Here is a 26,309-nt window from a genome sequence, read left to right as displayed (position 1 = left end):
GGAGATCAGCTGCAATTCCTGGAGAGCTCCAAGCCCCGCCTGGAGCTTGGCAACCCCACCAAACCCCTGAGAATGCATGGGCGGGGCGGGGCGGGGCGAGAGCGTGGGTTGCATTGCAGCTGCGTTACCAGCTCTGCGCCTTGGAAAAACCCTGCAAATTCTCGCCGCATTCCATTCTCTCGCTTGGCTCTCCGCCTCCCTTTGATCTCCCTCTCTGCGCCTTCCTTATGAATGGTCTCTAGCTCCGCCCCCTTCCCCGGCTCATTGAAGCTTGGGTGCGCGAAGCCGATTGGCTGCCCCCTTCCTGGAGGGCGTGCGTCTAGCAACCCAATCAGAGGCCCCGCCTCTCTCCCTCTTTATTATTTTGGCCCGGGCAGCCAATGGCGAGCGAGGGAAGCGCCGGAGCCGTTGCGCGCGCGAGACGGCGTTGCCAGGAGAAGTGGGCGTGGCGTCTGCCTGTGTGAGGAGGAGGAAAGATGGCGGAGGAGGAGAAGCTCCCCGCGGGCTGGGAGAAGCGCATGAGCCGCAGCTCCGGTACCGCTGCGGGGGGAGACGGGGGTGGGTGCACCGGGGCCCCGGGGAGAGGGCAGGGGAGGCCTCCGGGGTGGAGGGAGGGGGGTGCCAGGCCCTGAGGCAGCCGCGGCCTTTGGGGAAGGGGCTCTCTGAGGGAAGGGCGTCGAGGCTGGACTGCGGCCTAGAGGAGAGGAGCCAGGCGCCGGGCCTGGTCATTCGAAGGGTGGGGGGAGGACGACCCGCAGCAGAGGCGGCTCTCTCCGAAACGTTGCCACCCTCTAGAAAAAAACCCATTTTCTCCCGCATTAGTAGCTATTTAGAAGGTTTAGTGCGGGGTGTAAAAAGCCGCCCCCCTCCTATATTATCCTTTTTAGTCCTTTTTATTTCTTCCCCTGGCCTAGATAGCCCAAGTAAGCCTGATCTTGCCAGATCCCAGCAGGGTCGGCCTTGGTTAGTAATTGGATGGGAGCCCTCCAAAGAAGCCCAAGGTTGCAGAGGCAGGCAATGGCAAGCCACCTCTATTAGTCTCATGCCTTGAAAACCCCACCAGGGGTGGCCCTAAGCCAGTTGTGACTTGAGGGCACTCTCCCCCACCATTTCTTTTTGTATTTATTTACTTTATTTATAGTCTGGTTTCCCTGTTGAGGCTCAAGGCGGATCACACAGTACAGTAAAATTTAAAGACATTTCAATAAACAGTGTAGTATGTGCCATCGAGTGACTTCCGACTTAGAGGGACCCTATGAATGAAAGATCTCCAGATCGGCATGAACATTTGCAAAGATTTAACCATCAGAAACCAATACAGAATTCAGGAAATGCTGAAACGGAGCATAAGCAACTCTAAGGCTGATGTATTAAACAGAATAGGAACTACTAGGTAGGGTCATACCTGTAGCAATAGTACTGCAGTCGATATTTATTTATTTTAAATGGAACAAGGGCCCCTTCCCCAAAACACAGTGTTTACATTGTTTATTGGAATATTTTTGAAATTGACTTGTACTCTGTGTAATCTGCCTTGAGCCTCAGTGAGAAAGGCGGACTATAAATAATGTGAATAAAATGAATAAATTTCAGGGTAGACACTGGGAGTCCTGGATTCAGATCTCTGCTCAGCCACAAAACGCACCTTTAGTGTTTGTCTAAATGGATGAGTGTTTTCATGCCTCTGATGAGATGAGTTCTGGTGTATGAAAGCTTATGCTGGAATAAATTTTGTCTGTCTTTTAAGTGCCACTTGGGTTCCTTACTTTCTCTCAGATTGGTTGGAGGAAGGAAGAACTGTGTGTGTTGGACTGAGCACCTTGGGAAGAAGGATGGGATAAAAGCTTGTTTTTGACAGTCCTTCTTTTTAATGTTGAAATCTTCCACAGGGACAGATCTCATGTAATCTTCCCCATACACGGCCCATTTTATACGCTATGTCATAGTTCTGCATGTTAATAATACGTGCCTGTAAATCTCTTCTGTGTAAGAATGTTCTAGATTGAAAGTCCCCAACTGTAAGGGTAAAGGCTTTAGTAAGAGGTTGACTCAAGATACTTGGTGTTGAATATAGGGGGGCACCTTTAAAATAGAGGGCCTTGTCTTGCTAATGCGTGGCTAGAATGTTGAATCAAAGATGACCTGCGTGTCCATATGACTGAATTTCATTGGGTGACATTGGTTATATTCAGCACATTAAATTGTGGATAAAGAGAAAACCGTTCATGCTGCTGTGAGCTATCTAGGGAAGGAATACTTAGCTGCTTCTACTTGAAAATTTTGTTCTGATTTCATCTCAAAACTGAGACAGGATTTTTAAAAAAGAACATCCATGTATTGTCGAAGGCTTTCACGGCCGGAGAACGATGGCTGTTGTGGGTTTTCCGGGCTGTTTAGCCGTGGTCTTGGCATTGTAGTTCCTGACATTTCGCCAGCAGCTCTGACTGGCATCTTCAGAGGTGTAGCACCAAAAGGCAGAGATCTCTCAGTGTCACAGTGTTGAAAAGATGTTGGCAGGTAAGTTATATCTACTCAGGAAGGTGGGGTTGGGCTGAGTCATCCTTCTCCACACTGTGACACTGAGAGATCTCTGTCTTTTGGTGCTACACCTCTGAAGATGCCAGCCACAGCTGCTGGCGAAACGTCAGGAACTACAATGCCAAGACCACGGCAATACAGCCCGGAAAACCCACAACAGCCAACATCCATGTACCTTAATCCACCACTTTCTGGGTTTTCTCCTGCTTTATTGCAATCTTTCTCGAACCTAGTTTGACCTTTTTGGAAACTCTGCATACTTGTGTGGCAGGGAATGTGTGTGTTTTTTCAGATCCTGCCCATACCAGTGCCATTTTCTTTATTTCAACACCACACAGCTGCCCACTTCTCCGCACCTCTAGAGGGCTTTGTAGTTAGTTTTTTAAAAATTGGCTATGGACATACCTCAGTAGTTTTTATTTACTTCATTTATAGTCTGCATTTCTCATTGAGAGCTCAAAGCAGATCACACAATTAAAACAATGCACTAAGAGCAGCGTAAAAGATACAACCAACAATGAATAAAACTGGATTCGAAAATTAGGGAACAGTGTACTTAAAGCTGTATAATACATGGAATATAACAGTATCATACTGTGTCATAGACTCTTTGAGAATCTGAAGAACGCTATAGACTCCCTCCCCAGAAAAATACACATGAACACACACACACACACAACTTTGCATACAGTTTATGTTACGTAGTGGACTCTCCTGAAAAATACTGAATGAACTCAAAGCTGTACAAATAAAACAAAAAGTAATCTTTAATCCTGCTCAGAAGGAAATTTGAAGGAGAAGGCGGCTGCTGTTGTTTGACTTGAATAAGAAGTTGAAGCTGTAGAGCGGCCTTTGACATGGCAGTGCACATGTCTTCTTTGACGTTCATTTCATTTGGCCTTCTAGTTTTGATGGCAGCAAGCGCTAAGAATCCTGACTCGCTTAGGTATGCAGTAGCAAACTAAATTAGAGCTCCCGTAGTTCGCTTTACCAGAAAAGGTTACGCTTGTGTCAAGGAACATCAGGATTTTCTAAGACTCTTCGATTTGGATTACGGTTGCATCATGAAAAAAATACATTTTTCACAAAGACAATTTTCAAAGTAATGAGAAGGAGTCAAAGAAAAAATCTGACTGGTTCATGAACCCTCTGAAGACCCCCACTGACCCCTGCACTGGGGCTTAAAACCAGTAATTGCTACATTGCTCTAGCCTGAGTCAATATATGTCAGTTATTATTTTTTTATGGTATGGGATGGGGGAATGGTGGCCATAAGGGCTAGGGTCAAGGAAAGTAGAGAAGAATACGATATGGATATGCACCATTGCATTGCATTGCTTCTGAATAGGGAGGTTCCATTTAGCTATCATGGCTGTAGCTGTTGTAGTCATCCTTTGTGAAATTGTCAAGTCCCCTTGTAAAGCTATTCATTATATTCTGTAGCACTGAATTCCATATTTTGAAAAAAAAACTAAGTCTTGAGCCTGTTCCCAATAAAACAACAGATGACCCCAAGTTCTTGTATTGTCAGAAACAGAGAAGATTCTGTTCATATTTTCCATACCATCTGTGTTTTCCAAACTCTTATCCTATTTTTATCATGCCCTTCTTTTTCTGACCCCCCCCCAGCATTTTAGCCTTTCATATATAAGCTGCCCCAGTCCTTTGATTATTTTTGATTAGCCTCTTCTCCATCTTTTCCGCCTATAATACACTGCTTGACATGTGGTAACCAAAATTTTATATACCATTACTAATGAGGTTGCGTACTTTCTCTGTCTCGTGTGTATGTGAAATAATTTTATTTTTAGTACCTTTCTCAGTAAACCCAGATGTATTCACTCACCTCCTCTCTTCCTCACGTATTGAATTGCTACTGTCATGGAGTTATCCACCATTATTACAAGAGGTATTTCCTAGATAGTCAGTCAGTGTTGATTCCATCATTATATATCTTGAGTTTATTTTTGTTTAAAATAATCTCTCTCCTTTTGTGAAGGCTTGGCTCATTTACTTGTAGGTTCTTTTTTCCTTAAATGTGTGTGGGTCTGTCCATTCCAGGGAAGAAGATGATTCAGGTACAGGTATCTGCACAACATTTTCCATATTGAGGACTTACTGAAAGAATTCATATAGCTTCTCTTGAGTTTCTTTGCCCTTCCAGAATCCTTTAATTAGCAGTTTAACTGTCTCCCTGGATGGGTTTCAGCTTCTGTTTAGTGACTACACCAGTTGGTTTCCACAGGGGTTTTTTTTGCTTGCCTTGCTGGAGTAGGTTCTCCTTTTTGTTCTCTATTTAGGTGAGACTTCCCCTTTATAAAGGAAGGCATTTTGCCTTCTATAGCTTCCGTGACTGCTCATTAACCACACGGGCATCCCTTTGTTTTATCCTTACCTAATCTGTGGTATACATTTTATCTGAGCTTCTATTACTGTGTTTACTTCTAGCATTCTGAAGAGAGATGATGTACACTTCTCCCCTTTCTGTTTCTCCCTTTTGGCCTTCTTTAAAATGTTCATTTCATTTTTGAAGCATTTTGTAATTAAATATGACTGTGTAGGTCTTCCTGGGCAACCTGTTCCTTAACAGTTTGGTATCATTTGTAATGGTGTGCACCCCCCTCCCCACAAATCTGGATCTGGTTTTAGCGATCCCTCAAAAATCTGGGATTCCTGAAATCCCGGAAAGATTCTCCAATCTGGTTCAGCAAGGCTAGAGAATCCCGAATTTATCCTGCGATTGTTCCCTATGGTGAAAATTATCTGGGACCTTGGGCGGGGGGAGGCATTGCCTGCACCAAATTTGTAGAGAACCTACTCATGATTGTCCACTAAAGACCTCCCAAATTTCAGGATAATTGGACATCAGGGTCTAATTCTATAGGCTCTTGAAGATGGTCACTCTCTATTGTTTCCTGTGGGAGAATAATAATGATTATAACATTCGATTTCTATACTGCCCTTCAGGATGACTTAACACCCACTCAGAGCAGTTTACAAAGTATGTCATTATTATCCCCACAACAGAACACCCTGTGAGGTGAGTAGGGCTGAGAGAGCTCTGAGAGAGCTGCAGCTGACCCAAGGTCACCCAGCTGGCTTCAAGTGGAGGAGTGGGGAATCAAACCCAGTTCTCCAGATTAGAGTTCCACACTCTTAACCACTACACCAAACTGGCTCTCACTGGTGAGCATATTTCTCCATATGGATAAGGGAGAACCTGGCAATGAGAAGCATTTCCAAAGAGGCTGTTAATGAGAAACGCACAGGGGCAAGGCTGCCACTGGCCAGAAGCGCACTCCCCAATGCAACTTCAACCCAGTAAAAGCCCAACAAAACCAAGCAGAAGTCCTCCTGAAAGCCAAGTGCCCCCTGAAGAAGGTGCACGGTTCATTGTTTCCTATGGCCAGAAAATTTCCAAGATGGTTCCTAGGCAGACACACAGGGGTAAGGCAGCTATTGGCCAAATGGGAAATAAGGAAAGCCTCTAGGGAGAATGGAACCACAAACCTGAGTGCTTATGAGCCCCCCAGTCCTCCAGTGGTTGCAACTGCTGTTGCAGATGTGGAAAACCCTTTCATTGAATGAAGCCTTCCAGCACCACGCCCTGCTTTATGGTAGCCCCAACCACTTTTTGTGAAACTCGGTGGGCACCAGGGGAGGGAATCTTCCCTTTGATTCTGTAATTCCTCTTAGTTCCTTAATTAGTTTTAGTATACTCATTGTGCCGTTTTCCCCTATCCATATGGAGAAATATGCTCACCATCACCAGATGCTTTCCCACCAAAAGTCAGCTTGAAAGCTGCCGAGGCCTCGTCGATAAGCCACAGGCTCCATTGTGGTTCAGTTACGCAGGCTCAGGATGTTCCAAACTCAACTTCATTGCCTACCAAATCTTAAACCCTTACTCCAGATGTCACTGTCTCATCCACGTATCCTGCCCCTGGTCTTTTTTCAAAGCATCATTTTTCTGAAAACGATGTGATGGAGGACCTGGACTTCAGCTTCTTACTCAGTAAGCTAAGAATGGCTTCCAGAGCTTATAATTCAATATCCGAGTGCTATTGGTGGTGATGAGTACCGCAAACCACACCCCTGAACCCCTGAACCAACTATCAACCTGTCTAGTCGTTTAATATTCATAGCTGTTAAACCTAATGTGATAACTGCAATCATTATACCACAGATATGGTGTAGGCAGCACACTCATATTTCTTTGTTTTTAATAATAATAATAATAATATTTAATTTGTATACCACCCTTCAGGACAACTTAATGCTCACTCAGAGTGTTTTACAAAGTATGTTGTTATCCCCACAACAGTAATCACCCTGTGAGGTGAGTGGGGCTGAGAGAGCTCTAAGAGAGCTGTGACTGACCCAAGGTCACCCAGCTGGCTTCAAGTGGAGGAGTGGGGAATCAAACCTAGTACTCCAGATTAGAGTCCTGCTGCTCTTAACCAGTACGCCAAACAGCTCCCCCTCTTCCAAGAAACCCCTGGTACCATATCCTTGGTTCAAGAAGTTATTGGTTCACCCAGGAAATGGGTTTCTCCTGAGGATGTTTCCCATTTCATTCGTTGGATGCCCTTTGGGGACCATGATTCTCCATTGCAGTGTATGAGCCGACAGCATTGGTATGAGACTTCTGTATCCTCAGCTTCTTAGTGTTGAGGGACCGTTTTCCTCTGTGAGCCCAGAGGTCACTATACAAGACCCGTAGCCAGAACTATTGTTAGTAGGCAAATAACATGTAACAACATCGTATATAAAATATCAGGTAAAGCCTGATATGAAGATGTAAAGCCTGGTGAGGAAAAAAAGGAAACTTCTTTTACTATTTTGGGAGGACCTTTTGGGGAAAACTCTATGAAATAACTATGGTGGATCCTACCCTGTCCTCCCACTCCACTGAGCAAAGTTTGTTTTATTTGGTCATTTATTAAAATTCATTGGAGGAAGGTTCCTTAAGTTGGAGGAAGGCTACTTGGAGGATGTTTGGATCCACCCCATTGTTGTTTGAAATGAGTGAAATGCAAAATGTACAATATTCAAATTTTCCAGGGGGGGAATTGGGTGAGGAGCACTTGACAAAACTGCTTTGCAATATCCTTCTTTAAAATGAGAGAAGTGCTTTTTATCACAAAGCTGTAGTATAATGGTTGAGTGAGTGGTTGTGTATCAGCGTTCAGCACTCTGCAGGTTCGAATCCCACTATTGCCATGAGCTCAGCAGGTGGCCTTGGGTAAGCCACTCTTCTCAGCCCCAGCTCTCCAAGTGTACTGTGAGGATAATAATAACCCTGACTTTGTTCACTGCTCCGAGCGGGGTACTAATCTGTCTGCAGGAGTGGCATATAAGCACGTTATTATTATTCAGTCAAAATGTGTAGCACAAACAAGTACGAGGACTTCAGTTTTTCCTTGGGGAAATTTGGGGGAGCGCTGAGAAAAACTGCCATGAAATCTGTCTTTTGAAAGTGTGGTAAGATACCATAGTGTGCCACACTTTTCAACTCTTGCTTTCTCATTTTAAAATTGGGCGTATTTGCCATTTTGCGTGTAGAAAATTAAGGCATTTAACTTTCATCAATACACTAGCTAATACCATTTTCTATGCTAAGTTATAAATGATGCATTTCGTATTGTTAAAACAGCAAAATGGGTTTAGGCTTAATAGGCAAGTAAGTATGCATATATTGCCGTTTTCTCCCAAATGTTGGTATTTTCTTGCTTATATACCTCTTTCTTTCCCTATGGAATTTCTGGAAATTTTACATCTATGGTACTCCCTGAATCTCTGTTCACCTTCTAGGTTCATGACTGCTTTGTCTATTTGCAGTGAGATTTCTTAAAGCTCAGTCCTGTGTTTTGAAGCTTTTTACATGTTTACTGTGGTGGATTGGGGGTAGTGAAGACAAGGTTTAACTTGTTTGTCTCCTTACCCGTTTCTTGAGACTTCATGGGGGGGGGGGGCTCCCTGGCTAGCTCTCCCCATTTCTGACAGTCTATTAAATTATGAGGACCTAGCTTTAAAATATTAGTTGTGGAATGGAAAGGCTAATATAGGGTTGAGCCCTACAGATAGGCAAGGTCACTTAGGTGTTACATGACATTATAATTAGATGGTGAAGAGGGGGCAATATGTAATTGAATTCTTTAATTCTTTTCTTTGTGGCTATGGGTGTGTCACAACATGTTTAAACCTATGTTTTGAAAACAGTGACAGACAGAATCGCAAAATCCCAACAATGCTTGTATCCCAGTGTCATATTTCCGTTCCTTTGTCCCCATCCATCTTTATGAATAAACTAGGAACAAAGCCCAATGTGGGGAAACAATACAGCGGTCTCTAGGCGGGGCAGGGCAGGCGGGCCAGACATTGCCCCCTCCCCAGCGCCCCTATTGGGGAGGGCAGGGCAGGTGGGATTGGCATTGCCACCTCCCCAGAATGCAGTGGGGGTGGCAGGTGCCCCATAGCGCCTCTGCGCCTGGAAGCCTCCTGGTTTGGCCCAATTTGGGGGAAGGGGAGCAAGCAGCGGGCAGGCTGGAAGCTTTGGCAGTGTGGTGGCAGGGGAACTGTTGCACCTGCCGGCCACCCAGTACGCCCATTTGGGCCGGGACCAGGCAGGCTGGAGGCTTTGACAGACGCGGGGGGGATCCGGCAGCAGGGTGCCACTGCACCTGCCAGCTACCCAGTGTGCCTGTTCGGGCTGGGACTGGGCAGGCTTTGGCGGGGGCAGGGAAGCAGGCAGCAGGGTGCTGCTGTGCCTGCGAGCCACCCGGTGTGCCCGTTTGGGCTGGGACCAGGTGGGCTGGAGGTTTTGGCAGCGAGGTGGGGGGGTGCTGCTGTGCCTGCCAGCCACCTGGTGCAGCAGTTTGGGCCGCGACTGGGGGGGCTGGAGGCTTTGGCAGCGAGGCGAGGGGGGAAGCAGACAGCATGGCGCTGCTGTGCTTGCCAGCCACTTGGTGCACTCATTTGGGCCAGGACTGGGTGGGCTGGAGGCTTTGGCAGCATGTCGGGGGGAGGGGAGCTGGCAGCCAGGTGCACTTCTGTGCCTGTCAGCCACTGGGTTCAGATCGGAGTGGGCTGGAGGCACGGGGAGCATGGTGGGGGGAGGGGAGCTGGGAGCGTGGGGCTCTCCAGGACCTGCTACCTGCTGAGTTCAGCCCCAGTTAGGGTCAGATCAGGGCGGGCTGGAGGTGCGCAGAGTGCGGCAAGGGAGGGGAGCTGGCAATGAGGCGTGCTCCTGCGCCTGCCAGCCTCTGAAGAGAGGGGAGAGGAGCAGGGAGCTTGGTGTGCTGCTGCACTGGCTGCCTGGGCAAGGTGTCTCCTATGACTCACCTCTTTTCCCTGCTAGGGGTGCGCAAGAGCAAACCTGTGCAGTGGAATCGATGTGAGTCATCGGCAACATGCTTTCTCAATTATGTTACAGGATGAAGAATCAAGATCTTCATGTGAAAAGCGAAGCAGTTGCTGGCATTCTTGGAATTGCTTGGGCAGCATATTGATGTGGGAGTACTTGGTGTTCTGATAACTTCCAGGACAGTTTTGGATCTTTCGAGTCTTGGAGAGTGGGATCTAAAGTTATACAGAAGGGAAACTGGATTTAATGTGGGGAGAATATGAATGACGGTTGCCTTTGTATAAGAAGAGTCCTGTATTGCTGCGAGCCACATCCCTGTAGCTCTCTCTAGCTCCATAGAAAAGCCCAGGAGAGCGGCGGGGAGACATTCTCTTTGTGTGGGACTGCCTTTGAAGGCTTGGGAGTCGCCTTCTGGTCCAACATGCAGCCATCAGATTGCTGTCCAGTGTCGCATGTAGGGTTCCTCTCACCCACGAGCTGAAATATTTGCCCAGGCCGTCCACTCTGTTGCTGATGTGATTCAGCATGCTGCTGCTTGCCCTTTAAAGCCCTCCCAAGGTTGGGGCCAGGGTGCCTGAAGGACTGCCTTCTTCCCTGTTGCCAAGCTTGCCCCACCAACGTCATCACTGCAAGCCCTGCTAACAATAATCGCTCCTGCAGAAGCGAGGCAAGTAGCGCAACCAGGGACAGGAAATTTTCCAGCAGTCGCTCCCTGGTTGTAGAATGCCCCTCCTCTTTCACGATTGTCTGGTGCTTACCTTACTGGCTTTTAGGCACTGGGTTTCTCTTCACTCAGGCTTCTAGATAACTTTTGTCTTATTTTAACCGCCCCCTCCGGCCTTCCCTCTGTGAATGTTTATACTGCTGATTTTTCTGGTTTTTTTTTAAATTGCTGACAGTTTTACTGTTGGGGTGTTGTTGTTTTTAATTGTTATTGGTTTATTTAGTAATTTTGTTATTTTGCTGTTAGTTGCCCCAAGCAAGATTCTTTGAAGATTCTTTAAAAAAAAATTCTAAATGAAGAAACCGCTCTCATGTTTGCTGTGTGCGCCGTTGTTCCATCCTCTGTCCTCTGTCTTCTGCCTTTCCTTCCAGTCTTAAGTCTGTGCAAGGAATCTTACTCTTCATTGTCCTGCGTTTGGCTTAAAATCAGGACTGCTTCATCGGATCATTATTTGATTTACCTTGCAGTTTCTCCAAGGGGACATCCCCAACTGTATTGGGAATCCATGGAAAAATGGAAAGTGTGTATCATGTTCTCAGGAAGTGGTATTTTCTGATCCCATTCTAATGAAAACACATCATACAGTGTGGGCATGGTTTTCAGCCTTAGTTCAGCAGGGCTTGAGCAGTGTAGACCCACTTATGTTTGGTAATCCGTTTCTGTGAGGTTCTTCCGTCTTACCACATTTAAATTGTATTGGTCTGCTCAAGAGTAACAACATGTTTCAAGGTTTGTGGGAAAAGCTGAGATACCTCCAGTGGTCTCTAGTAGGATAGCTAGCCTTGCAAGTTAACTATGGGTATGAAATTCTGACTCTTCCAGTTGGACTGGCTATTTAACCTAGGTCCAAAATTCCAGCCTCCTAGAAGTTCTCATCCTTCAGATTAACAGTTTACCCTTTATTCCGTTACTTGCTTTTAAGGTTAAAGGGATTCTGGATTGGGAAGAACTTGATCAGGTAGCATGCTTTAGGAACAGGAATTGTTGACGGAGGGACAACTAGGGAGGCAAGGTTTGGCTTTAGTAATAGGCAGGGCATCAAAACAATCTTTGGATTTAACAATTTTTTTAGTGTATTCATCCGTTGATAGAAATTCTAAAACTGGAAACCAAATTTCAATAAATTGTGATTTGTATTCCGGGTTTTCGCATTGCTTGATGTAATCAGTCAACTTGGCTAAAATAAATAGATCCCAGACCTTTAGTAACCAGTTAGAAATGGTTGGGCATTTCTCACTCTTCCAGGCTGCCGCAAGAACGGATTTACCCGCAGCCAGCAGTTGAGCTATTAAAGCTTTTCTTTCCTTTGGGATGGGGATATCATGCCAATCATTTAGTAATATCACCTCCGGCTGAAGGTGTACAAGTCTCTAAGATGATGGTGCTATATGTTTGTATTTACAATCACTCAGATTGCCTGGACAGATGTTAACCATTTGGTTCCATGTTTCTTTGTGCATGGTGTTGTTTGTTCTTGTATTTCCTTATAAATACAATAAATATATATATTTTTTAAAAAGTAATAGGCAGGGGATTCCACAGTAACAAGAGGGGTCTAGGTAAGTTTTCCAGGAGGCTCTGCAATAGGAATAAAATGCGTGAATGTGCAGCCTATTGAGCCAGATCTCACGGGGAGAGAAGAGATGGCGAGAAGTTTACCATTTCCGCTGGTGTTTCTAAAATTGTCTTTGAGATGGAAATCCCTAACTGGCAGTAAAAAAAAACAACCCCAAAACAATACTTTACATTCTTAGGTATTACATTATCCATTTGCTTTGGTTTTTCCTATCCTGTTCAGGCATTTTATTTCTACCTGCATAGACTGCAGTGTGTTTGAAAGACATTGCCAGTGCGTGCTACATCTCAGGCTTTTGATCTTCCCCTTTTGTGGGATATCTTTGTGACTGTTGTCATTGAGTTAAAGGGAAATGCAATTTCTATGCCTTGTTGCCAGAGTAATGAGTAATCTCCAGTGCAGATCTAAAACTGTCCTTTCAGAAGATTGGCTGTGGTCAGATGGCTCTCGGAAGCTGCAGATACAGTTCTTTCTGACAACTCCCCAGAGTGCAGCAAAGGGCACATTTCCTCTTTCAACACTAGCAAGGTTTTTTCTTTTGTTTTAAGTTTTACGTATTCCTATGTTGAAGTTTTTTTCTTTACTGAGAAACCATACCCTGATACGGTCGGATAGAGTGTGTTGTGATGTGCATGTGTGTGTATACACTTAACATTAAGAGGAATTTTGGGGAGATTATTTTCTGTATTTTTTGTCTTTTTGCAGCGCTAGCATGCACAACATAGCAGTTTTGAAAAAGCAAAACTTACTTAAGTAAAGAACGTGTAATGAATGTGTTAATGATACATGGACTTGTTCTAGTCTCCCATCCACTTTTGTAGACACCGAGCCAGAAAAATGCTATAGTGATAGATAGCAGGATTGATAGCGCTGACATCTTCTCTTCAGAACAGCAAAAGGAATTGGTAACTGAATGGGGCAGTATTATCCAAGAAAATCACAAAACTATCTGTTGTCTGTATTACAGTGCTATAGGGCACATTTAAGAAGTGAGTAAACGTCCCCAGATTTCCACGGGGTACACTGATGATCTGCATTTACCCAATTATGGCCTCTTCTACTTGTAGAAGTATAGGTTCTTGCAGAGTTGCTAGGGTAAGCAACAGGCCAAAAAGATATTTTTAAATATCTGATAATAATAGATAATCAGCAGCAGTTAGACCTTAAAAAGTTTATAGCTATGTTCTCACAAGCTCTCCCTTTGTTTTAACACAGGAGAGGCAGAAATTCGTAATTCTACAGTTTTTCCCTTTGAGGAACCATCGAGCCAGAGTCCCTGTGCATTGCAGATGATTCTGGGAGTGCTCTATGGTGCATGCATGTGGCATGCTAGTCAGGCATCCTCTTCAAAGTGGGTGAACCCTAAACCGATACTCTTCAACTACCAGATCCTTTTGATCCTAAGTGATAACGTGGGACTCAGTTTCAGTTATTTTCTGCACGTGTCCATCTCTAGGTAACCAGATGCACAGAAGGATAGGTGTTCTCCTGTACCTTTCACAGTGAAGTAAAAGAGAAAATTTCTTTAGACGCAGTGAGTCACGCAAGGATGCAGAAGGGGTTAGCTGCTGAAAAATGTTTTTTTTTTATATACCACGATTAAAGATGCTGGTCTCCTTTGCAGCTGGCAATGCTCTCTTTTAAAAATACGCAGCCGCAGAACAGAAATGTTACCAATAGATAGATTTGTGAATCCATTGTAACATTAATACCCTAAATTATACTATCTCCTGTAGCTAATCACTGCAGGAGAAGGTAAGCACTGCAGTGGGGGATAGGCAAACTGTTCTTTTAGGGAAACGTTGAAAGCTATTAGTCAATTGTGGAAAAATGGGGTACATGTTGAATGGTAGGTTAACAGAAATTGCTGAGGGAGACCACATTGATTTAAACTAAAGTTTCATTTTCTGCAGTAAAACATTTTTGCAACGAAATAATCTTTATGCTTTTTAAGAATTTAATTCAGAACCTTTTCTTAGGCAGGCTTACATGTCTTTGGGACTACAGAATTATATCTGCTTAAGAACAAGAAGCAATTATAAAATAAATAAAGGTTGTAGGGTAGCTGTGTTGGCCCATAAAACATTCCTTCCAAATAGTATTAGTGTGGCAATTTGGCTCTGATACAAAGGTAACACAACAGTGGACATACCTTTCAAGTTCCCCTAATCAAATTGGCTGTTAAGAAAAAAATGAAGGGGGGGACTTTTAAAAACCTGATGGAGAAGTTCTTAACTGGGTGCCGTGGTGCTAGATACAAACTAGATTTCAAGATGCACCAAAGACTGCTGGGACAGAGAAGACGCCAAAAAAATGCCCACTCTCCCTTTGTGAATATAACATCCAGCTTTGGTTACTGGTGGAGCTGTATGGTGTTTGTCCTGCCCAGCCATTGGATAACACGTAACCTGGGCGCTGTTGACTCACAGTACCTTACCTGAAATTTATGTATAGGTACTATGACATCTTTCTTTATCTCTGCTTCATAATGGATTTGTATCTGCAGACTAGTGCTAGAAAGGTGTTTGATTTTGTGTGTCTCTCTCGCCACAGTGGTCATTGCTGTTGCTTGAAATCTCTTAGGTTGATAGTGACTAATATTTGGGAACTGAGCACATTGCGCTCAGGGAGTTAAGAGAGCATAAAATGCTGTACTGTACTTGAAGATGGTTGGAAACTGCAGCCAGATCAAAGGACAGCGGCCTGAACAGAGCAATTTCCATAGTGGTTTCCAACAGTAGAACTTTTTCCATCTACTGTGTGCCAGATCTGTTCACTTGAGCATTTCAGGAGATCTGTAAAACCTTCAGTTTTAGATAAGCTTTGGTCTGCAGGTGAAATAGGGAAATTGTCTTTAATCTCTTTTTTATTGTGAACATTTTAAGTTTTATCATTTTTTTTGTGAATTGAGTCCTATTATTTATTTGCTATCTGCTTTGAGTGCTGAAAAAAATGGTAAACTGGGCTCTACGTTTTAAATTATGTGCTAGTAGCACGAGGTTATTTTCATGGGATCAGTGGGTGATGTTAGGATTTCAGATGATGGAGTTAATCACTTCTATGATTTGTTTCTTTTATGGAGGAAAAACATCAACTCCATGTGTTTTAATATGCATGGGTTCAGTTTTAAGAAATGTAGAATGTAATATGTTTGTTAGATTTAGGCCTCAGATTTCATTTTAAACCAGGCTGTATTTTAGACAATCAAATAAAAAAACTTTTAAAATCAGGTTTTGTTTTTGCCAAACAATTCAATTATAGTAATTGAAAACGTACAAGAAAAAACAAAAACAAAACCCACTTCTAAAGGGCTGATCTTTATCCACCCTGACAGTTTATGTAGAACAAGGAGATTTTAGTTCAAGTGTGTGAAGTGGAAGAGCTGGCTGAGACTTCGTGGTGTGCTGACAGTCATCTTAAAAACTGCCAGAGAGCATTGACAATAAATATGCCTGGGGCTGGTGAAGCCAAAAAGTACTCAGGTTTGTTTGTTTGTTTGTTTGTTTTTGCTAGCAGGCCTCTCAGTTCCCCAATTCCTGCATACATCTTCCATATCCATGCCATGTGGCATTCTATCGATGGATCAAAACATGGAGTGCTACCACTTAAGAATTTCATTCCGCCCCCTCTCTCCCCCAAAGCCTGTACAGACAGTTACCTGGTACCTAAGGTTTGCTCCTTTAAAAAAACACCCTGAAACATTTCCTTCTTTGTAATCCTCAGTTGAGAGGAGGGGGCTTGAAATATACAACCCAATTGGGTCAACCTCTTATTGCTTATGAATAGGGAAGAAAAACAGGATTTGTAAGTGCTGGGGAGCTCCACAAGTTAGGCCATATGTTATAGATGCTTATAATGCTCTCTGCACTGTCCTAAGAAATTTATGCAGTTAGGGGTTTGTTCTAGGAAAGGGAAGGCCTCCCAATTTGTTTAACCTCTGCCTGTTAGCCGTAACCCGTGGTCGGATGTGGCTTGGTGACCTCTCAGAACAGTATAGTCAGGGCTTGCCTTGGAAGGTGAGCAGGACTGTATTGTGTCATAACCATGCTCACCTGACATGTTTAGTGACATCACAAATGGTTACCATGGTGCTGTGATAGAGCTGGCCTAGCATAATCTTAGAAGAAGCTTGCCTTTGACTTTGTTGGAGGTGAGAGTTAAAAGACTAAATATAATATGATAGTGGTTGTGGGTTTTCCGGGCTGTATTGCCGTGGTCTTGGCATTGTAGTTCCTGACGTTTTGCCAGCAGCTGTGGCTGGCATCTTCAGAGGTGTAGCACCAAAAGACAGAGATCTCTCAGTGTCACAGTGTGGAAAAGATGTTGGCAGGTAAGTTATATCTACTCAGGAAGGTGGGGTTGGGCTGAGTCATCCTTTTCCACACTGTGACGCTGAGAGATCTGTCTTTTGGTGCTACACCTCTGAAGATGCCAGCCACAGCTGCTGGTGAAACGTCAGGAACTACAATGCCAAGACCACGGCAATACAGCCTGGAAAACCCACAACCACCATCGTTCTCCGGCCGTGAAAGCCTTCGACAATACATATAATATGATAGTTTTGAAGGGTGGAGAGAGACTGGGCATGGGTTAAATATCAGGAAGATTGTAGGTTCAGGGGGTTACTAGATGGGGAAGTTGCTTACAGGTTGCTTTCGGCACTCTTGGGGAGAACCTTATCTTGGGAAGAGGTCGCTCTCCTGGTCCTGCTCTGAACTGCCTCTCAAATCTTTCTCTCTTATTTTTCAGGGCGTGTCTATTATTTCAACCACATTACAAATGCCAGCCAATGGGAGCGGCCCACTGGGAACAGCAAGAACGGGCAAGGGGAGCCCACGAAGGTGCGATGCTCGCACCTCTTGGTGAAACACAACCAGTCTAGGAGGCCCGCATCGTGGAGGGAGGATAAGATCACTCGGAGCAAGGAGGAGGCCCTGGAGCTAATTAATGGCAAGTAATATTAAGAGAAAAAGGAGTGCTTACATCAATGAAGCCCTCCTTTTCGCATCAGACGGTCCAGCATTATATGCTATGGCTTACTTTCACTTTTCTTATGGAATGTGGAGCCTACCAGTGTGTAGACAGAAGTGATCTGTTGCCTTACTTCTTGATATTGATATTTCAGTTCATTCCCCCCCCCCCCCCGCCATGCATAATATTGTATTACTACGTAGCAGAAAATTTAATGCCAGAGTATGTCTGAAGGGCTTCCCTTTCCACATCCTCCGTGGCTGGCTCTCCCTTCTTCACAGCTGCCTGTTCATGTTTTCCAGTCAAAAAAATCTAGAATTGCTTCTCCTCTCCTTGACAAGATTCCCGAGTGTTCCAAAATAACTTAAATGTCATGTCGAGTTCACTGAGGTTATACAAAATAGAGGCACAACTTTTTTGTTTCCATAATTTGTAGGAATAATTCAGGATTTGGCAGTATGTGGATGTATTTATTTATTTATTTTGGTCTGAATCATGAGCAGCTTTGAAGACAGAGCACTAGTTAGGCTTCTAGTAGAATTTTTATTGGGAGGTCTGTGATGTAGTTCATACAACAGCAGATGAGGTCGTAAAACTGGTTCTGGACCAGGGCTTTTTTTCAGGGGGAATGCAGGGGAACGGAGTTCCGGAACCTCTTGAAAATGGTGACATGGCTGGTGGCTCCACCCCCTGATCTCCAGACAGAGGGGAGTTGAGATTGCCCTCACCGGAGGGCAATCTCAACTACCCTCTGTCTGGAGATCAGGGGGCGGAGCCACCAGCCATGTCACCATTTTCTCCAAGGTTAACCCACTGAGTTCCACCACCTCTTTTCCCAGAAAAAAAGCCCTGTTCTGGACTATATACTATTTCAGACTGAAAGCAGAGAACATCACAATGAATTGCATTCATTGGGCATACCAAACTCATGTATTGTGAAGGATCTTGGGTGAGTCTTTCTCCTGATGTTTAACTTCTGTGTGCAAGGAGTTGTATGGAGGACTGTTCTGTCCTGCAGTCTGAAGTGTTCAACATCTCATCTGTTGGTTGGTCGCCCGAATTTCATAGGTAACACAGCATTGGTAGAATTACCTCGCTTGGCTAGAAGAGAAATGAGCAATTTATGTTGGAAGCTCTTAGTCCCATAATATATTGTTTCAGGGGCTCCAGGGCTAATTTGGGGGGGGGGGTTTAGCTTGAAGGGAACCTCACTGGAGGTCTCCCATCCAAGTATTAACCAAGGCTGACCCTGATTAACTTCCAAAATCTGACAAGATTGGGCTTGCCTGGCCTGTCCAGATCAGGGCTTACCCTCCCATAGAGAGGTAACATTGCTGGAATTTTTCAAGCCATGAGGGGAAAATTTTTTCTCCACCTCCCCCCGCCCCCCCGGAAAAAAACATAAATTTTGAGAAAGGTTGAAATAAATGCAATACCTACTTTCCTATCAACTTTAACCTACTTCCACTGATTTAGCATAAGATGCTCAATTTATACTTTGCCATTTAAAATTGAACTATTTGGTTTATTTATGGAACTTGGAGATATAACTGTCTTCACTTATTATGCAATATTAGGTTTTTTCTTGGGCGTGGGCAAGAAAACAATCCTGCAAACAAGGGGGAACCAGGGAGGTTGAAATAAAAGCGAGAAAATATTTAAAATGATTAAATATCGCTAAAATATGAATGATAACGGTATAAAATTTCATAAATTGGATAGAAATACAAGAAGATTAAAAACATCTTCAGTACGGTTCTACATATAAGTATTAAAACCTTGTATATATACATAATATCGCTAATATACAGCTGGAATAGTACATTTCATTGCCATATGTACAGAACCAGGAAACCAGATGTGTTTTGGCTCAAAGGCCTTCTTCAGTGGTATGAAAATTTCACAAAGCACCCTATCAGTATACTCCATAAACATACATGACCTAGTGCACAATAAATGCTGAAATGAAATTTAAGGTAACCTGGAATGAATTCAGTAGAATTCTGCCCCGGAACAGCATGAAATAAAGTCAGGAGGACAATGCATCAAAGTAGCAGTTGCTCTTCCTTTGCCCGTAAATGGTATATTGCCAAGTCAAGAATAAATAAAATTCAAGATGGAGCGCTGGATACTGGCCAAAGATGAAACAGAAGTGAAACCAAGGATTTAAAATTGTATCATTTGGTTTATTTATGGAACATAGAAGTATAACTGTTTTCACTTTCTCTAAGAAAAATTTCAAGTACAGTATTTACTCAAATGGCAATATTAGATTTTTTTCTCAGCTACGCCATAAAAAAGAAGGAATCATATTACATTCACATACAAGTGACAGTTAGGTCCAATAATATTTTTTTTCCGTGAATAACATTTTTAGGAGCCAGGGTCATCTTATGTTCAGGGTCATCTGCACTATAATATGCTCTCAATTTTCTTTTATGGCCCTGCTGACATCTGATACAGTATAGATAGCTCCATTATTTGTGTGGGAAGGGGGAATTAATTGCAAGAGATTTCCTCTCATCCTGCAGTGAAAGGCCTGGTTACCCTCTCGTTGTTTGAAGCTGTGTTTATTGCTGGAATTAAAAAAAAAGAGAGAGAGAATAACATCCAGTCTGGAATCTGAGCTAACTCCCTTGCTATGGATCAAGGGAGAAAGAATCTTGGACCGGGATTAATCCGGCAGCCTGTGGCTGGCAAACATAGGAGACAGTGGGCCTCTAAGGGGGCGGCACGTAAACATGTTAAATAAAAATTCTCAAGTTTTTCTGCAAAGCTTATCTCTTGTGCAGTAGTTCTGTTCCTGGTACAAAGTAGCACTGTTAAACGCTGTCCAGCTATTCTAATATATCCAAAAATATTGGTTGATTTTGGAAGTGCAGCTTTAAACAGTGATATTCCATATTTGGTGTAGCATTCAGACATGAGCTGCAATAAGTTGTCTGTTCCGTTATGTTGAGATATTCCTCCCACCGGGGGTTAAACGTTTGGACCAGTCTAAGAATAGGTTTAAAGCATTGGCTTTATTAGGATAACAGATATTTTAATTGTCAACATATTTGACACTTAAAGCAAAAAATTTGTGTCATTGTTCACAATTAACCTCTGATTATGACTTAACTGTTAAAAATGTGGTAATATCTTCGTTAAAATTAATGATTCACAAAACATTCTTTTTCTTTTACTTAATCTGGACCCTCAGGTTCAGCATCCTCTTAAAATAATTTTTAAAAAAAGTAAAGTGAAGCTGTGAAGCAACTATTAAAAAGCAAGCCAGATTTTAAATAATGGTAGTTACCATAATGAAATAAACAAAGCAGGCTGCCTTCTACCCAGTTGGTATTCTTGGCTTCAGGAAATATTTGACAGTACTTTAGCATGGACATATGTAATAGACCTAAAGTTGATAATATTTTACTTGTTTGTTGATTGATGCACCAGCTGTATACTGAACCAGTGAATCTTCCATTGGTCTAGTATTGTCTATTCTAACAATGGTTTGAGAGCCCGTTTGGTGTAGTGGTTAAGAGCGCGGGACTCTAATCTGGAGAGCCAGGTTTGATTCCCCACTCCTCCACTTGAAGCCAGCTGGGTGACCTTGGGCTAGTCACAGCTTCTAGGAGCTCTCTCAGCCCCACCCAGCTCACAGGGTGTTTTGTTGTGGGGATAATAATAACATAATTTGTAAGATGCTCTGAGTGGGTGTTAAGTTGCCCTGAAGGGTGGTATATAAATTCGAATGTTATTATTATTAATCCTGCAGTCCGTCAGTGGAAGATGCTGTCATAGATTTTTCCTCTATTCCCCTCCTTCCAGAGGTCCTTTTTGATCCTGGGTGTGGTTAAGTGTGAGTTAATATTCCCAAGGGTCAGGATGCTGAAATGGGAAGGTTGGCCAAAAAAACCCCTTTCTGCCTCTTTTGTCAGTATAGTTCTGCTGATGGAAGAGGAAGAAAGGGAATAATTTCACTCCCTTCTTCTGTCTCAGCACTGCAACCCCCCGAGCATATGTGGCCGTTGGTGTGTGCGAGTCCTACAACCCTGGGAATAAACATGCCCTTTGTTAGAAAGGGCTGCTGGGGAGAAGAGGGGAACACAGGAAAGATCTGTGATCATTGCACCTGTGGATAACTGTATCCAACCCAAAGGCTCTCCAGAGTCAAGGATGCCAGATACTGATCCTGAGGGCTGTTTAGGCTGTAGTATATTCCCTGCAGTTCTTTAGATGCCATGGATTGTGCTGTTCTGAAATTATTGGCCTTAAATATTGGAAAATTGGATTCTTGAAAAATCTTGGTGCTTTCTTCTAAGCTTGTAGCGGTACTGCTTAGCCAGGATTGGGGAAATTAGCTTCCCCCCACCCCCATGTTTCTGATACCTAGGCATTTTTTTTTACTGTCACCAGTTCAAATATATGAAGGCTAGAAACCTAAAGTCTTTCAGCCCTGTAGATAAAACTAAGCAAGTTACTCATTCATCAAGTTTGGCCAGCCCGCCCAGCCCACCTATGTTGTTTGTGGCACAAAAGAACCAGTTTTTGTAAAGCTTGTCTTTGTGGAAGTAACTCTTTCTTAGTCAGCTCTGATAAGCAAGTTACTTAAATTGAAAACAAAAGCTGGGGTTACTTCCCAACCTGCAGTGTGATGTACACGGTCCAGAAAGCATTACGCCTTGTGTCATTTCTACACATTTGGATTGGCCTCCATTTTGGCAAGGAAAGAATGGACTTGTAATTTAATTTTGGATATTGCCACAGAAAATGCTGCCAGCCGTATAAAGTTACGTTCGTCTGGCTGTACTGCTTGTCCCCAGGATGAATAAAAATCAATGATTTAAAATAAATGCAGCATTTTAAATATAAATCAAATCTCTCTAAAAATGTAAGCAGTTCCTCTTAAATACCCTAGTTTAAAATTCTTTTTGACTTCAAGCCAGTGATATGGGTTAGAATTAGAAACCTTTCCAGAAAAGTAGTGTCCCAAATAAACATAGCACAATCTAATTTAGCATGCTTGCTTTGACCTATATTTAGTAAGGAAATGTAAAATACATCTCATGCTGATTTTATGTTCTAGTGGCAACAAATCCTTGCACAGAAATATTTTATTAGGGGGGAAAACAAGTCCAGTATGATTTACATGTTATATTCAAAGTATTATGTGGAAATAACTTTTACCGGAATAAAGACTATAGGATGTCATACCTTTATGTTGTTTAAATTGAAAGAAAAAACTCATAAGCACTGAAAACTGTTGTCACACAAATTTTAGCGCTCACAAAAACCTGTGCCCATGCCGTGGACATGGCTGTCCACTCATCTGTGCTTCAGTGGAATTTAACTTGCCTCCATGGAGGTCACCGAGGTATCTCATCACTTGCGTTACTTGTACAACCCGTGTTGGATTGGTGATTACAGTATCCCTTCCAAGGGCTATTTGGTTTTGATTCAATCTCCGTAGTCAATCGGGTGAATTCGTAACTTGATTTAAAAAAAAAAAGATAATTGTGGTTATTTATGGTTTTGTCCTCCCTGGTTTTCATCAATAAAATGCACACTCATAATTCGAGGAAATAGTTACTTGAAAAACATTCCTTACAACTTTGAAACTGTCAGACTTGGCTAACCTTATATCGGCGGTGGCATCCATTCATTGTCAATTTTATGGAACAATTAATTTTTAGAACGGAAGCATTTTAGGTGGGGAAGAATTGAGCACCTCTGCATCTCTGCTTCAAGCCCGTAAATATTTATTTATTGTATTTATTGTGGGATTCACGATGTTCATCCACTGTGTGAGCTTGTATCCTTTTCTTACGTGCTCTAATCAGCAATATATCACATGCTGAATAGTTAAGATTTGACCGACTCAAGCAGCATTGAAAGTACTTTACATGTCATGAAGTAACAGCAGCCTTTGTTTCTGGACAGTTCAGATTACTTATTTTCACATAAGTGATCTTCTTTGTTGTCCTTGTATTGAATACAGAGAGCCAAAGAGAAATCCATTAATTTCATGATTGTCTCTTTAAGTATACAATTCTATAGCACATAAGACATGCGAGCAACTTGGTCAGAGGTTTGGAATTATGCTCCCAGGCCTGTTAATTCAGTACAGATTTATCTGGAAGCAAGTCCCGCTGAACTTTAGAGGACTGGGCTGCAGGAGAAAGGCTCTGTTTAAATGCAGACTGAGATGTTTTAATTGTTATAGCAGCAATTAGTATGTACATTCAGGAAGGATTTGAATTGGAAAGCAAAAACTTGAATTAAGTTGTGGCATTTAAACCAGTCTGAAATCCTCAAGGAAAACAATCAATGTTGCCTCTAATAGCACTCGCACAGGGGAAATGTGCTAGCTGTAAAAATGCAGATACTGCCTGCGCATGTTCCCCTTCAAATGTCACAAGGAGCTTGGCTTGCCAAACGGGGAAGCGTGACTGTGCATTCAGCTGTCCGTGCACATTTATTAATGCAGCGAAGTCTCTCTCCGATGAAGCTTGCATCTCCTGTGGAATTTTATAGGCAGGATTGGGTGCCCTCTGTGCTAAAAAGGGAGAAACCTTGCACCAAGGTAATCAAAGTCTAGGAAAAACTGAAATCTCCATAAATTGTGCAGATTATGAGAATTCGGATGGTTTCTTATTTTGCATACTTCTGCTAGGCCTGATTATCGAGTATCTTCTTTGACTTGTGAGATTTCAAAGGACAATAATAATAATAATAATAATAATAGTAGTAGTAGTAGTAATAGTAGTAATAATAACAACATTCGATTTATGTACCGCCCTTCAGGACAACTTAATGCCCACTCAGAGTGGTTTACAAAGTATGTTGTTATTATCCCCACAACAAAAATTCCTGCGAGGTGGGTGGGGCTGAGAGAGCTCTGAGAGAGCTGCAGCTGACCCAAGGTCACCCAGCTGGCTTCGAGTGGAGGAGTGGGGAATCAAACCCGGCTCTCCAGATTAGAGTCCCGCACTCTTAACCTCTGTACCCAACATTATCCTTGTTTTCATATCTTTGCAATCATAAGGGCTACTGCCTTGCATTTTTAGTTAAAGATGAGATTCCTGCTTTCCAGCCAATTTGTAGAATGCAGGCAGCTCTTTCAGCTTCCAATTTTGATGTTTTATACAATGTGATGTTGAAGAAAATTAGTTTTAAAAATTCTGTCCTCAAATTGTCTTCTAGAATGAAGAGTACGTGTCGGAGCTGCTGTATAGTTTGCAAGTCACTTGGAAATGTTGCAGTTTATCAATCTTTACACATGATGGCATGTGGGAGCAGAATTGCCCTGTAGTAGTAATACTTTTGGGGTTTTTTTGTTGTTGTCATCAAAGAATCTTAACTTCTGAAAACTGTTCGTTAAGGCTACATGTAACTGAACAATATCTACACTTTATTTTTGGAGTTTCCTTACAACAATATATTTACAGAAGGATGGTTAAAGCGTAAAATGTGTATTTTGTGACAGTGTCGGTGGGGCTAGAGTGAATCTAGAAATGATTAAGATAGTGGTTATGCTACAGAACGAGTCCTGTAGTATAGAGAATGATGCATCGTCTTCTCCAAGCTTTAGCAATGTTTGTTTAAACAGTGGGTGTTTTCTGGTTGCAGCAAACAGCATGGAGAGGTTTGTAGGCTTTCTTTTCAAGGCTTGTGTTGAATGGCAAGAAGTATGTGCCTTTGAGAACCACTTCTGATATCCAAGTGGTCAACACACCCACACGGGCCTTAGTTCATTCCTATCACTCTAAGCTCCTGTCCCGACAGCTCCGTGGTTCAACATGTAAAGTAGACACAAAACTTGTTCTTCTATTCCTCGCTCTTCATTATGGGACAATTTTTTTTTTACTTGGGAATTTCTCACATCTGTAGCAACAGCACACACAAATACAAGTACTTCAGATGAATTTTCTAAGAGAGCTGTGGTAGCATAGTGGTTAAGTGGCTGGACTCCAAATCAGTGCTCTGCTAGTTCGACTCCCACTGCTGCCATGAACCGCAGATGGCCTTGGGTAAGCCACTCTCAGCCCCGGCTCCCCAGCTGTTTTTGGGGTACTAACACTGACTTTGTTCACTGCACTGAGTATGGCACTAATCTGTCCAGAAGGGCAGTATATAAGCACTCTGTTGTTGTTATTTTCTAATCATCAAAATGCAGTACCGCAAGAGTGGGTCTAGTGCAGATGACACACACACAAGAAGAGTAAGTGAATGGTGGGTGGCCATAGGGAAGCCTTTCTTTTTCAGCCTCCTTCCACCTGCAACATGGTGGTAACAGCCTACCTGACAGGGCAGTTGTGGAATTAAGATATTGTATGTAAAGTGCGTTGAGTATCAGAAGTGCTATGTCAACCTTGTTACTTTACCAAGATTCCTGCTTATTGTTTTCTGCCCATATGTGGACCGAGCTTATATGGTAAAGCATATAATGGAGCAGCTGTAGAAAGCGGTGGAGAGGTCAGCTGCAAGAGTTCCTTGATATGGTCAGATGATGCACCAGTTGAAGGGGTCACTGGAGAACACTGTAATATAAGGAAATTCAGCCTATGGTATTCCCATTTCACTCACCTCTTTTCTTGATGTAATAACCAGTACAATTGTTTTGGGGTTTTTTTTGTTTTATTGGGATGTGCGCAACTGTAGTATTTTTAGGGTTTTTTTAAAATTATATAAAACTCTTAATAAAAAAAGAGAAAATTTTTAAAAACTTGGGTATATTTGAACTCCTTTAGCTTGGAGTGATGGTATGCCGTCGCAAGCTGTATCAGAACTCTTTCCTTTATATTGAACAAACTTCGTTATCTCGTGGTCGTTAAAAGTTTAATGTGAATGCAGACCACGAAGTGCTTATCTTCCAGCTGATGTCCCAGAACCTCATCTTCCGATACCAGCTTTTCTCTGCCCGCTATCTTTTTCAGATAGAAGACCAAATAAATGAAAAGTTGTCATTAGGAGCTGCAGTAGAAGGTCTCCATCATCAGATAAGGTTATGGAGAGAGACATTTTAATCTTGTTTCATATGAGATCCAGATGTAATTCTTATATTCAAGTGATGTTTAAAATGTATTGAAGTACCAGTTTGATAGCCCCAGAGACGGAAGTCTTTTTGCTATCAGATAATTTTTTTT

General features: G+C 42.8%; 1 protein-coding gene across 2 annotated transcripts in view; it reads left to right on the top strand.

Annotated features, from left to right (window-relative positions):
- The first annotated feature begins 444 nt into the window (after nucleotides 1-444).
- Nucleotides 445-26,309, top strand: part of PIN1 (peptidylprolyl cis/trans isomerase, NIMA-interacting 1) — a 41,995-nt gene continuing 16,130 nt past the window's right edge. The window contains exons 1-2 of one of the 2 annotated variants that reach the window (XM_055003158.1): nucleotides 445-534; nucleotides 16,954-17,154. In XM_055003158.1, the coding sequence (XP_054859133.1) occupies nucleotides 477-534; nucleotides 16,954-17,154 (259 nt within the window). In that variant the 5' untranslated portion in view covers nucleotides 445-476. Of the gene's footprint in view, nucleotides 559-16,953; nucleotides 17,155-26,309 lie in introns of both variants that reach the window. The other variant, XM_055003157.1, reaches the window with a different exon arrangement.

Source organism: Eublepharis macularius, chromosome 19 (assembly GCF_028583425.1).
Source record: "Eublepharis macularius isolate TG4126 chromosome 19, MPM_Emac_v1.0, whole genome shotgun sequence".
Classification (NCBI taxonomy): Eukaryota; Metazoa; Chordata; class Lepidosauria; order Squamata; family Eublepharidae; genus Eublepharis; species Eublepharis macularius.
This window is presented reverse-complemented; position numbering and strand designations above follow the sequence as displayed.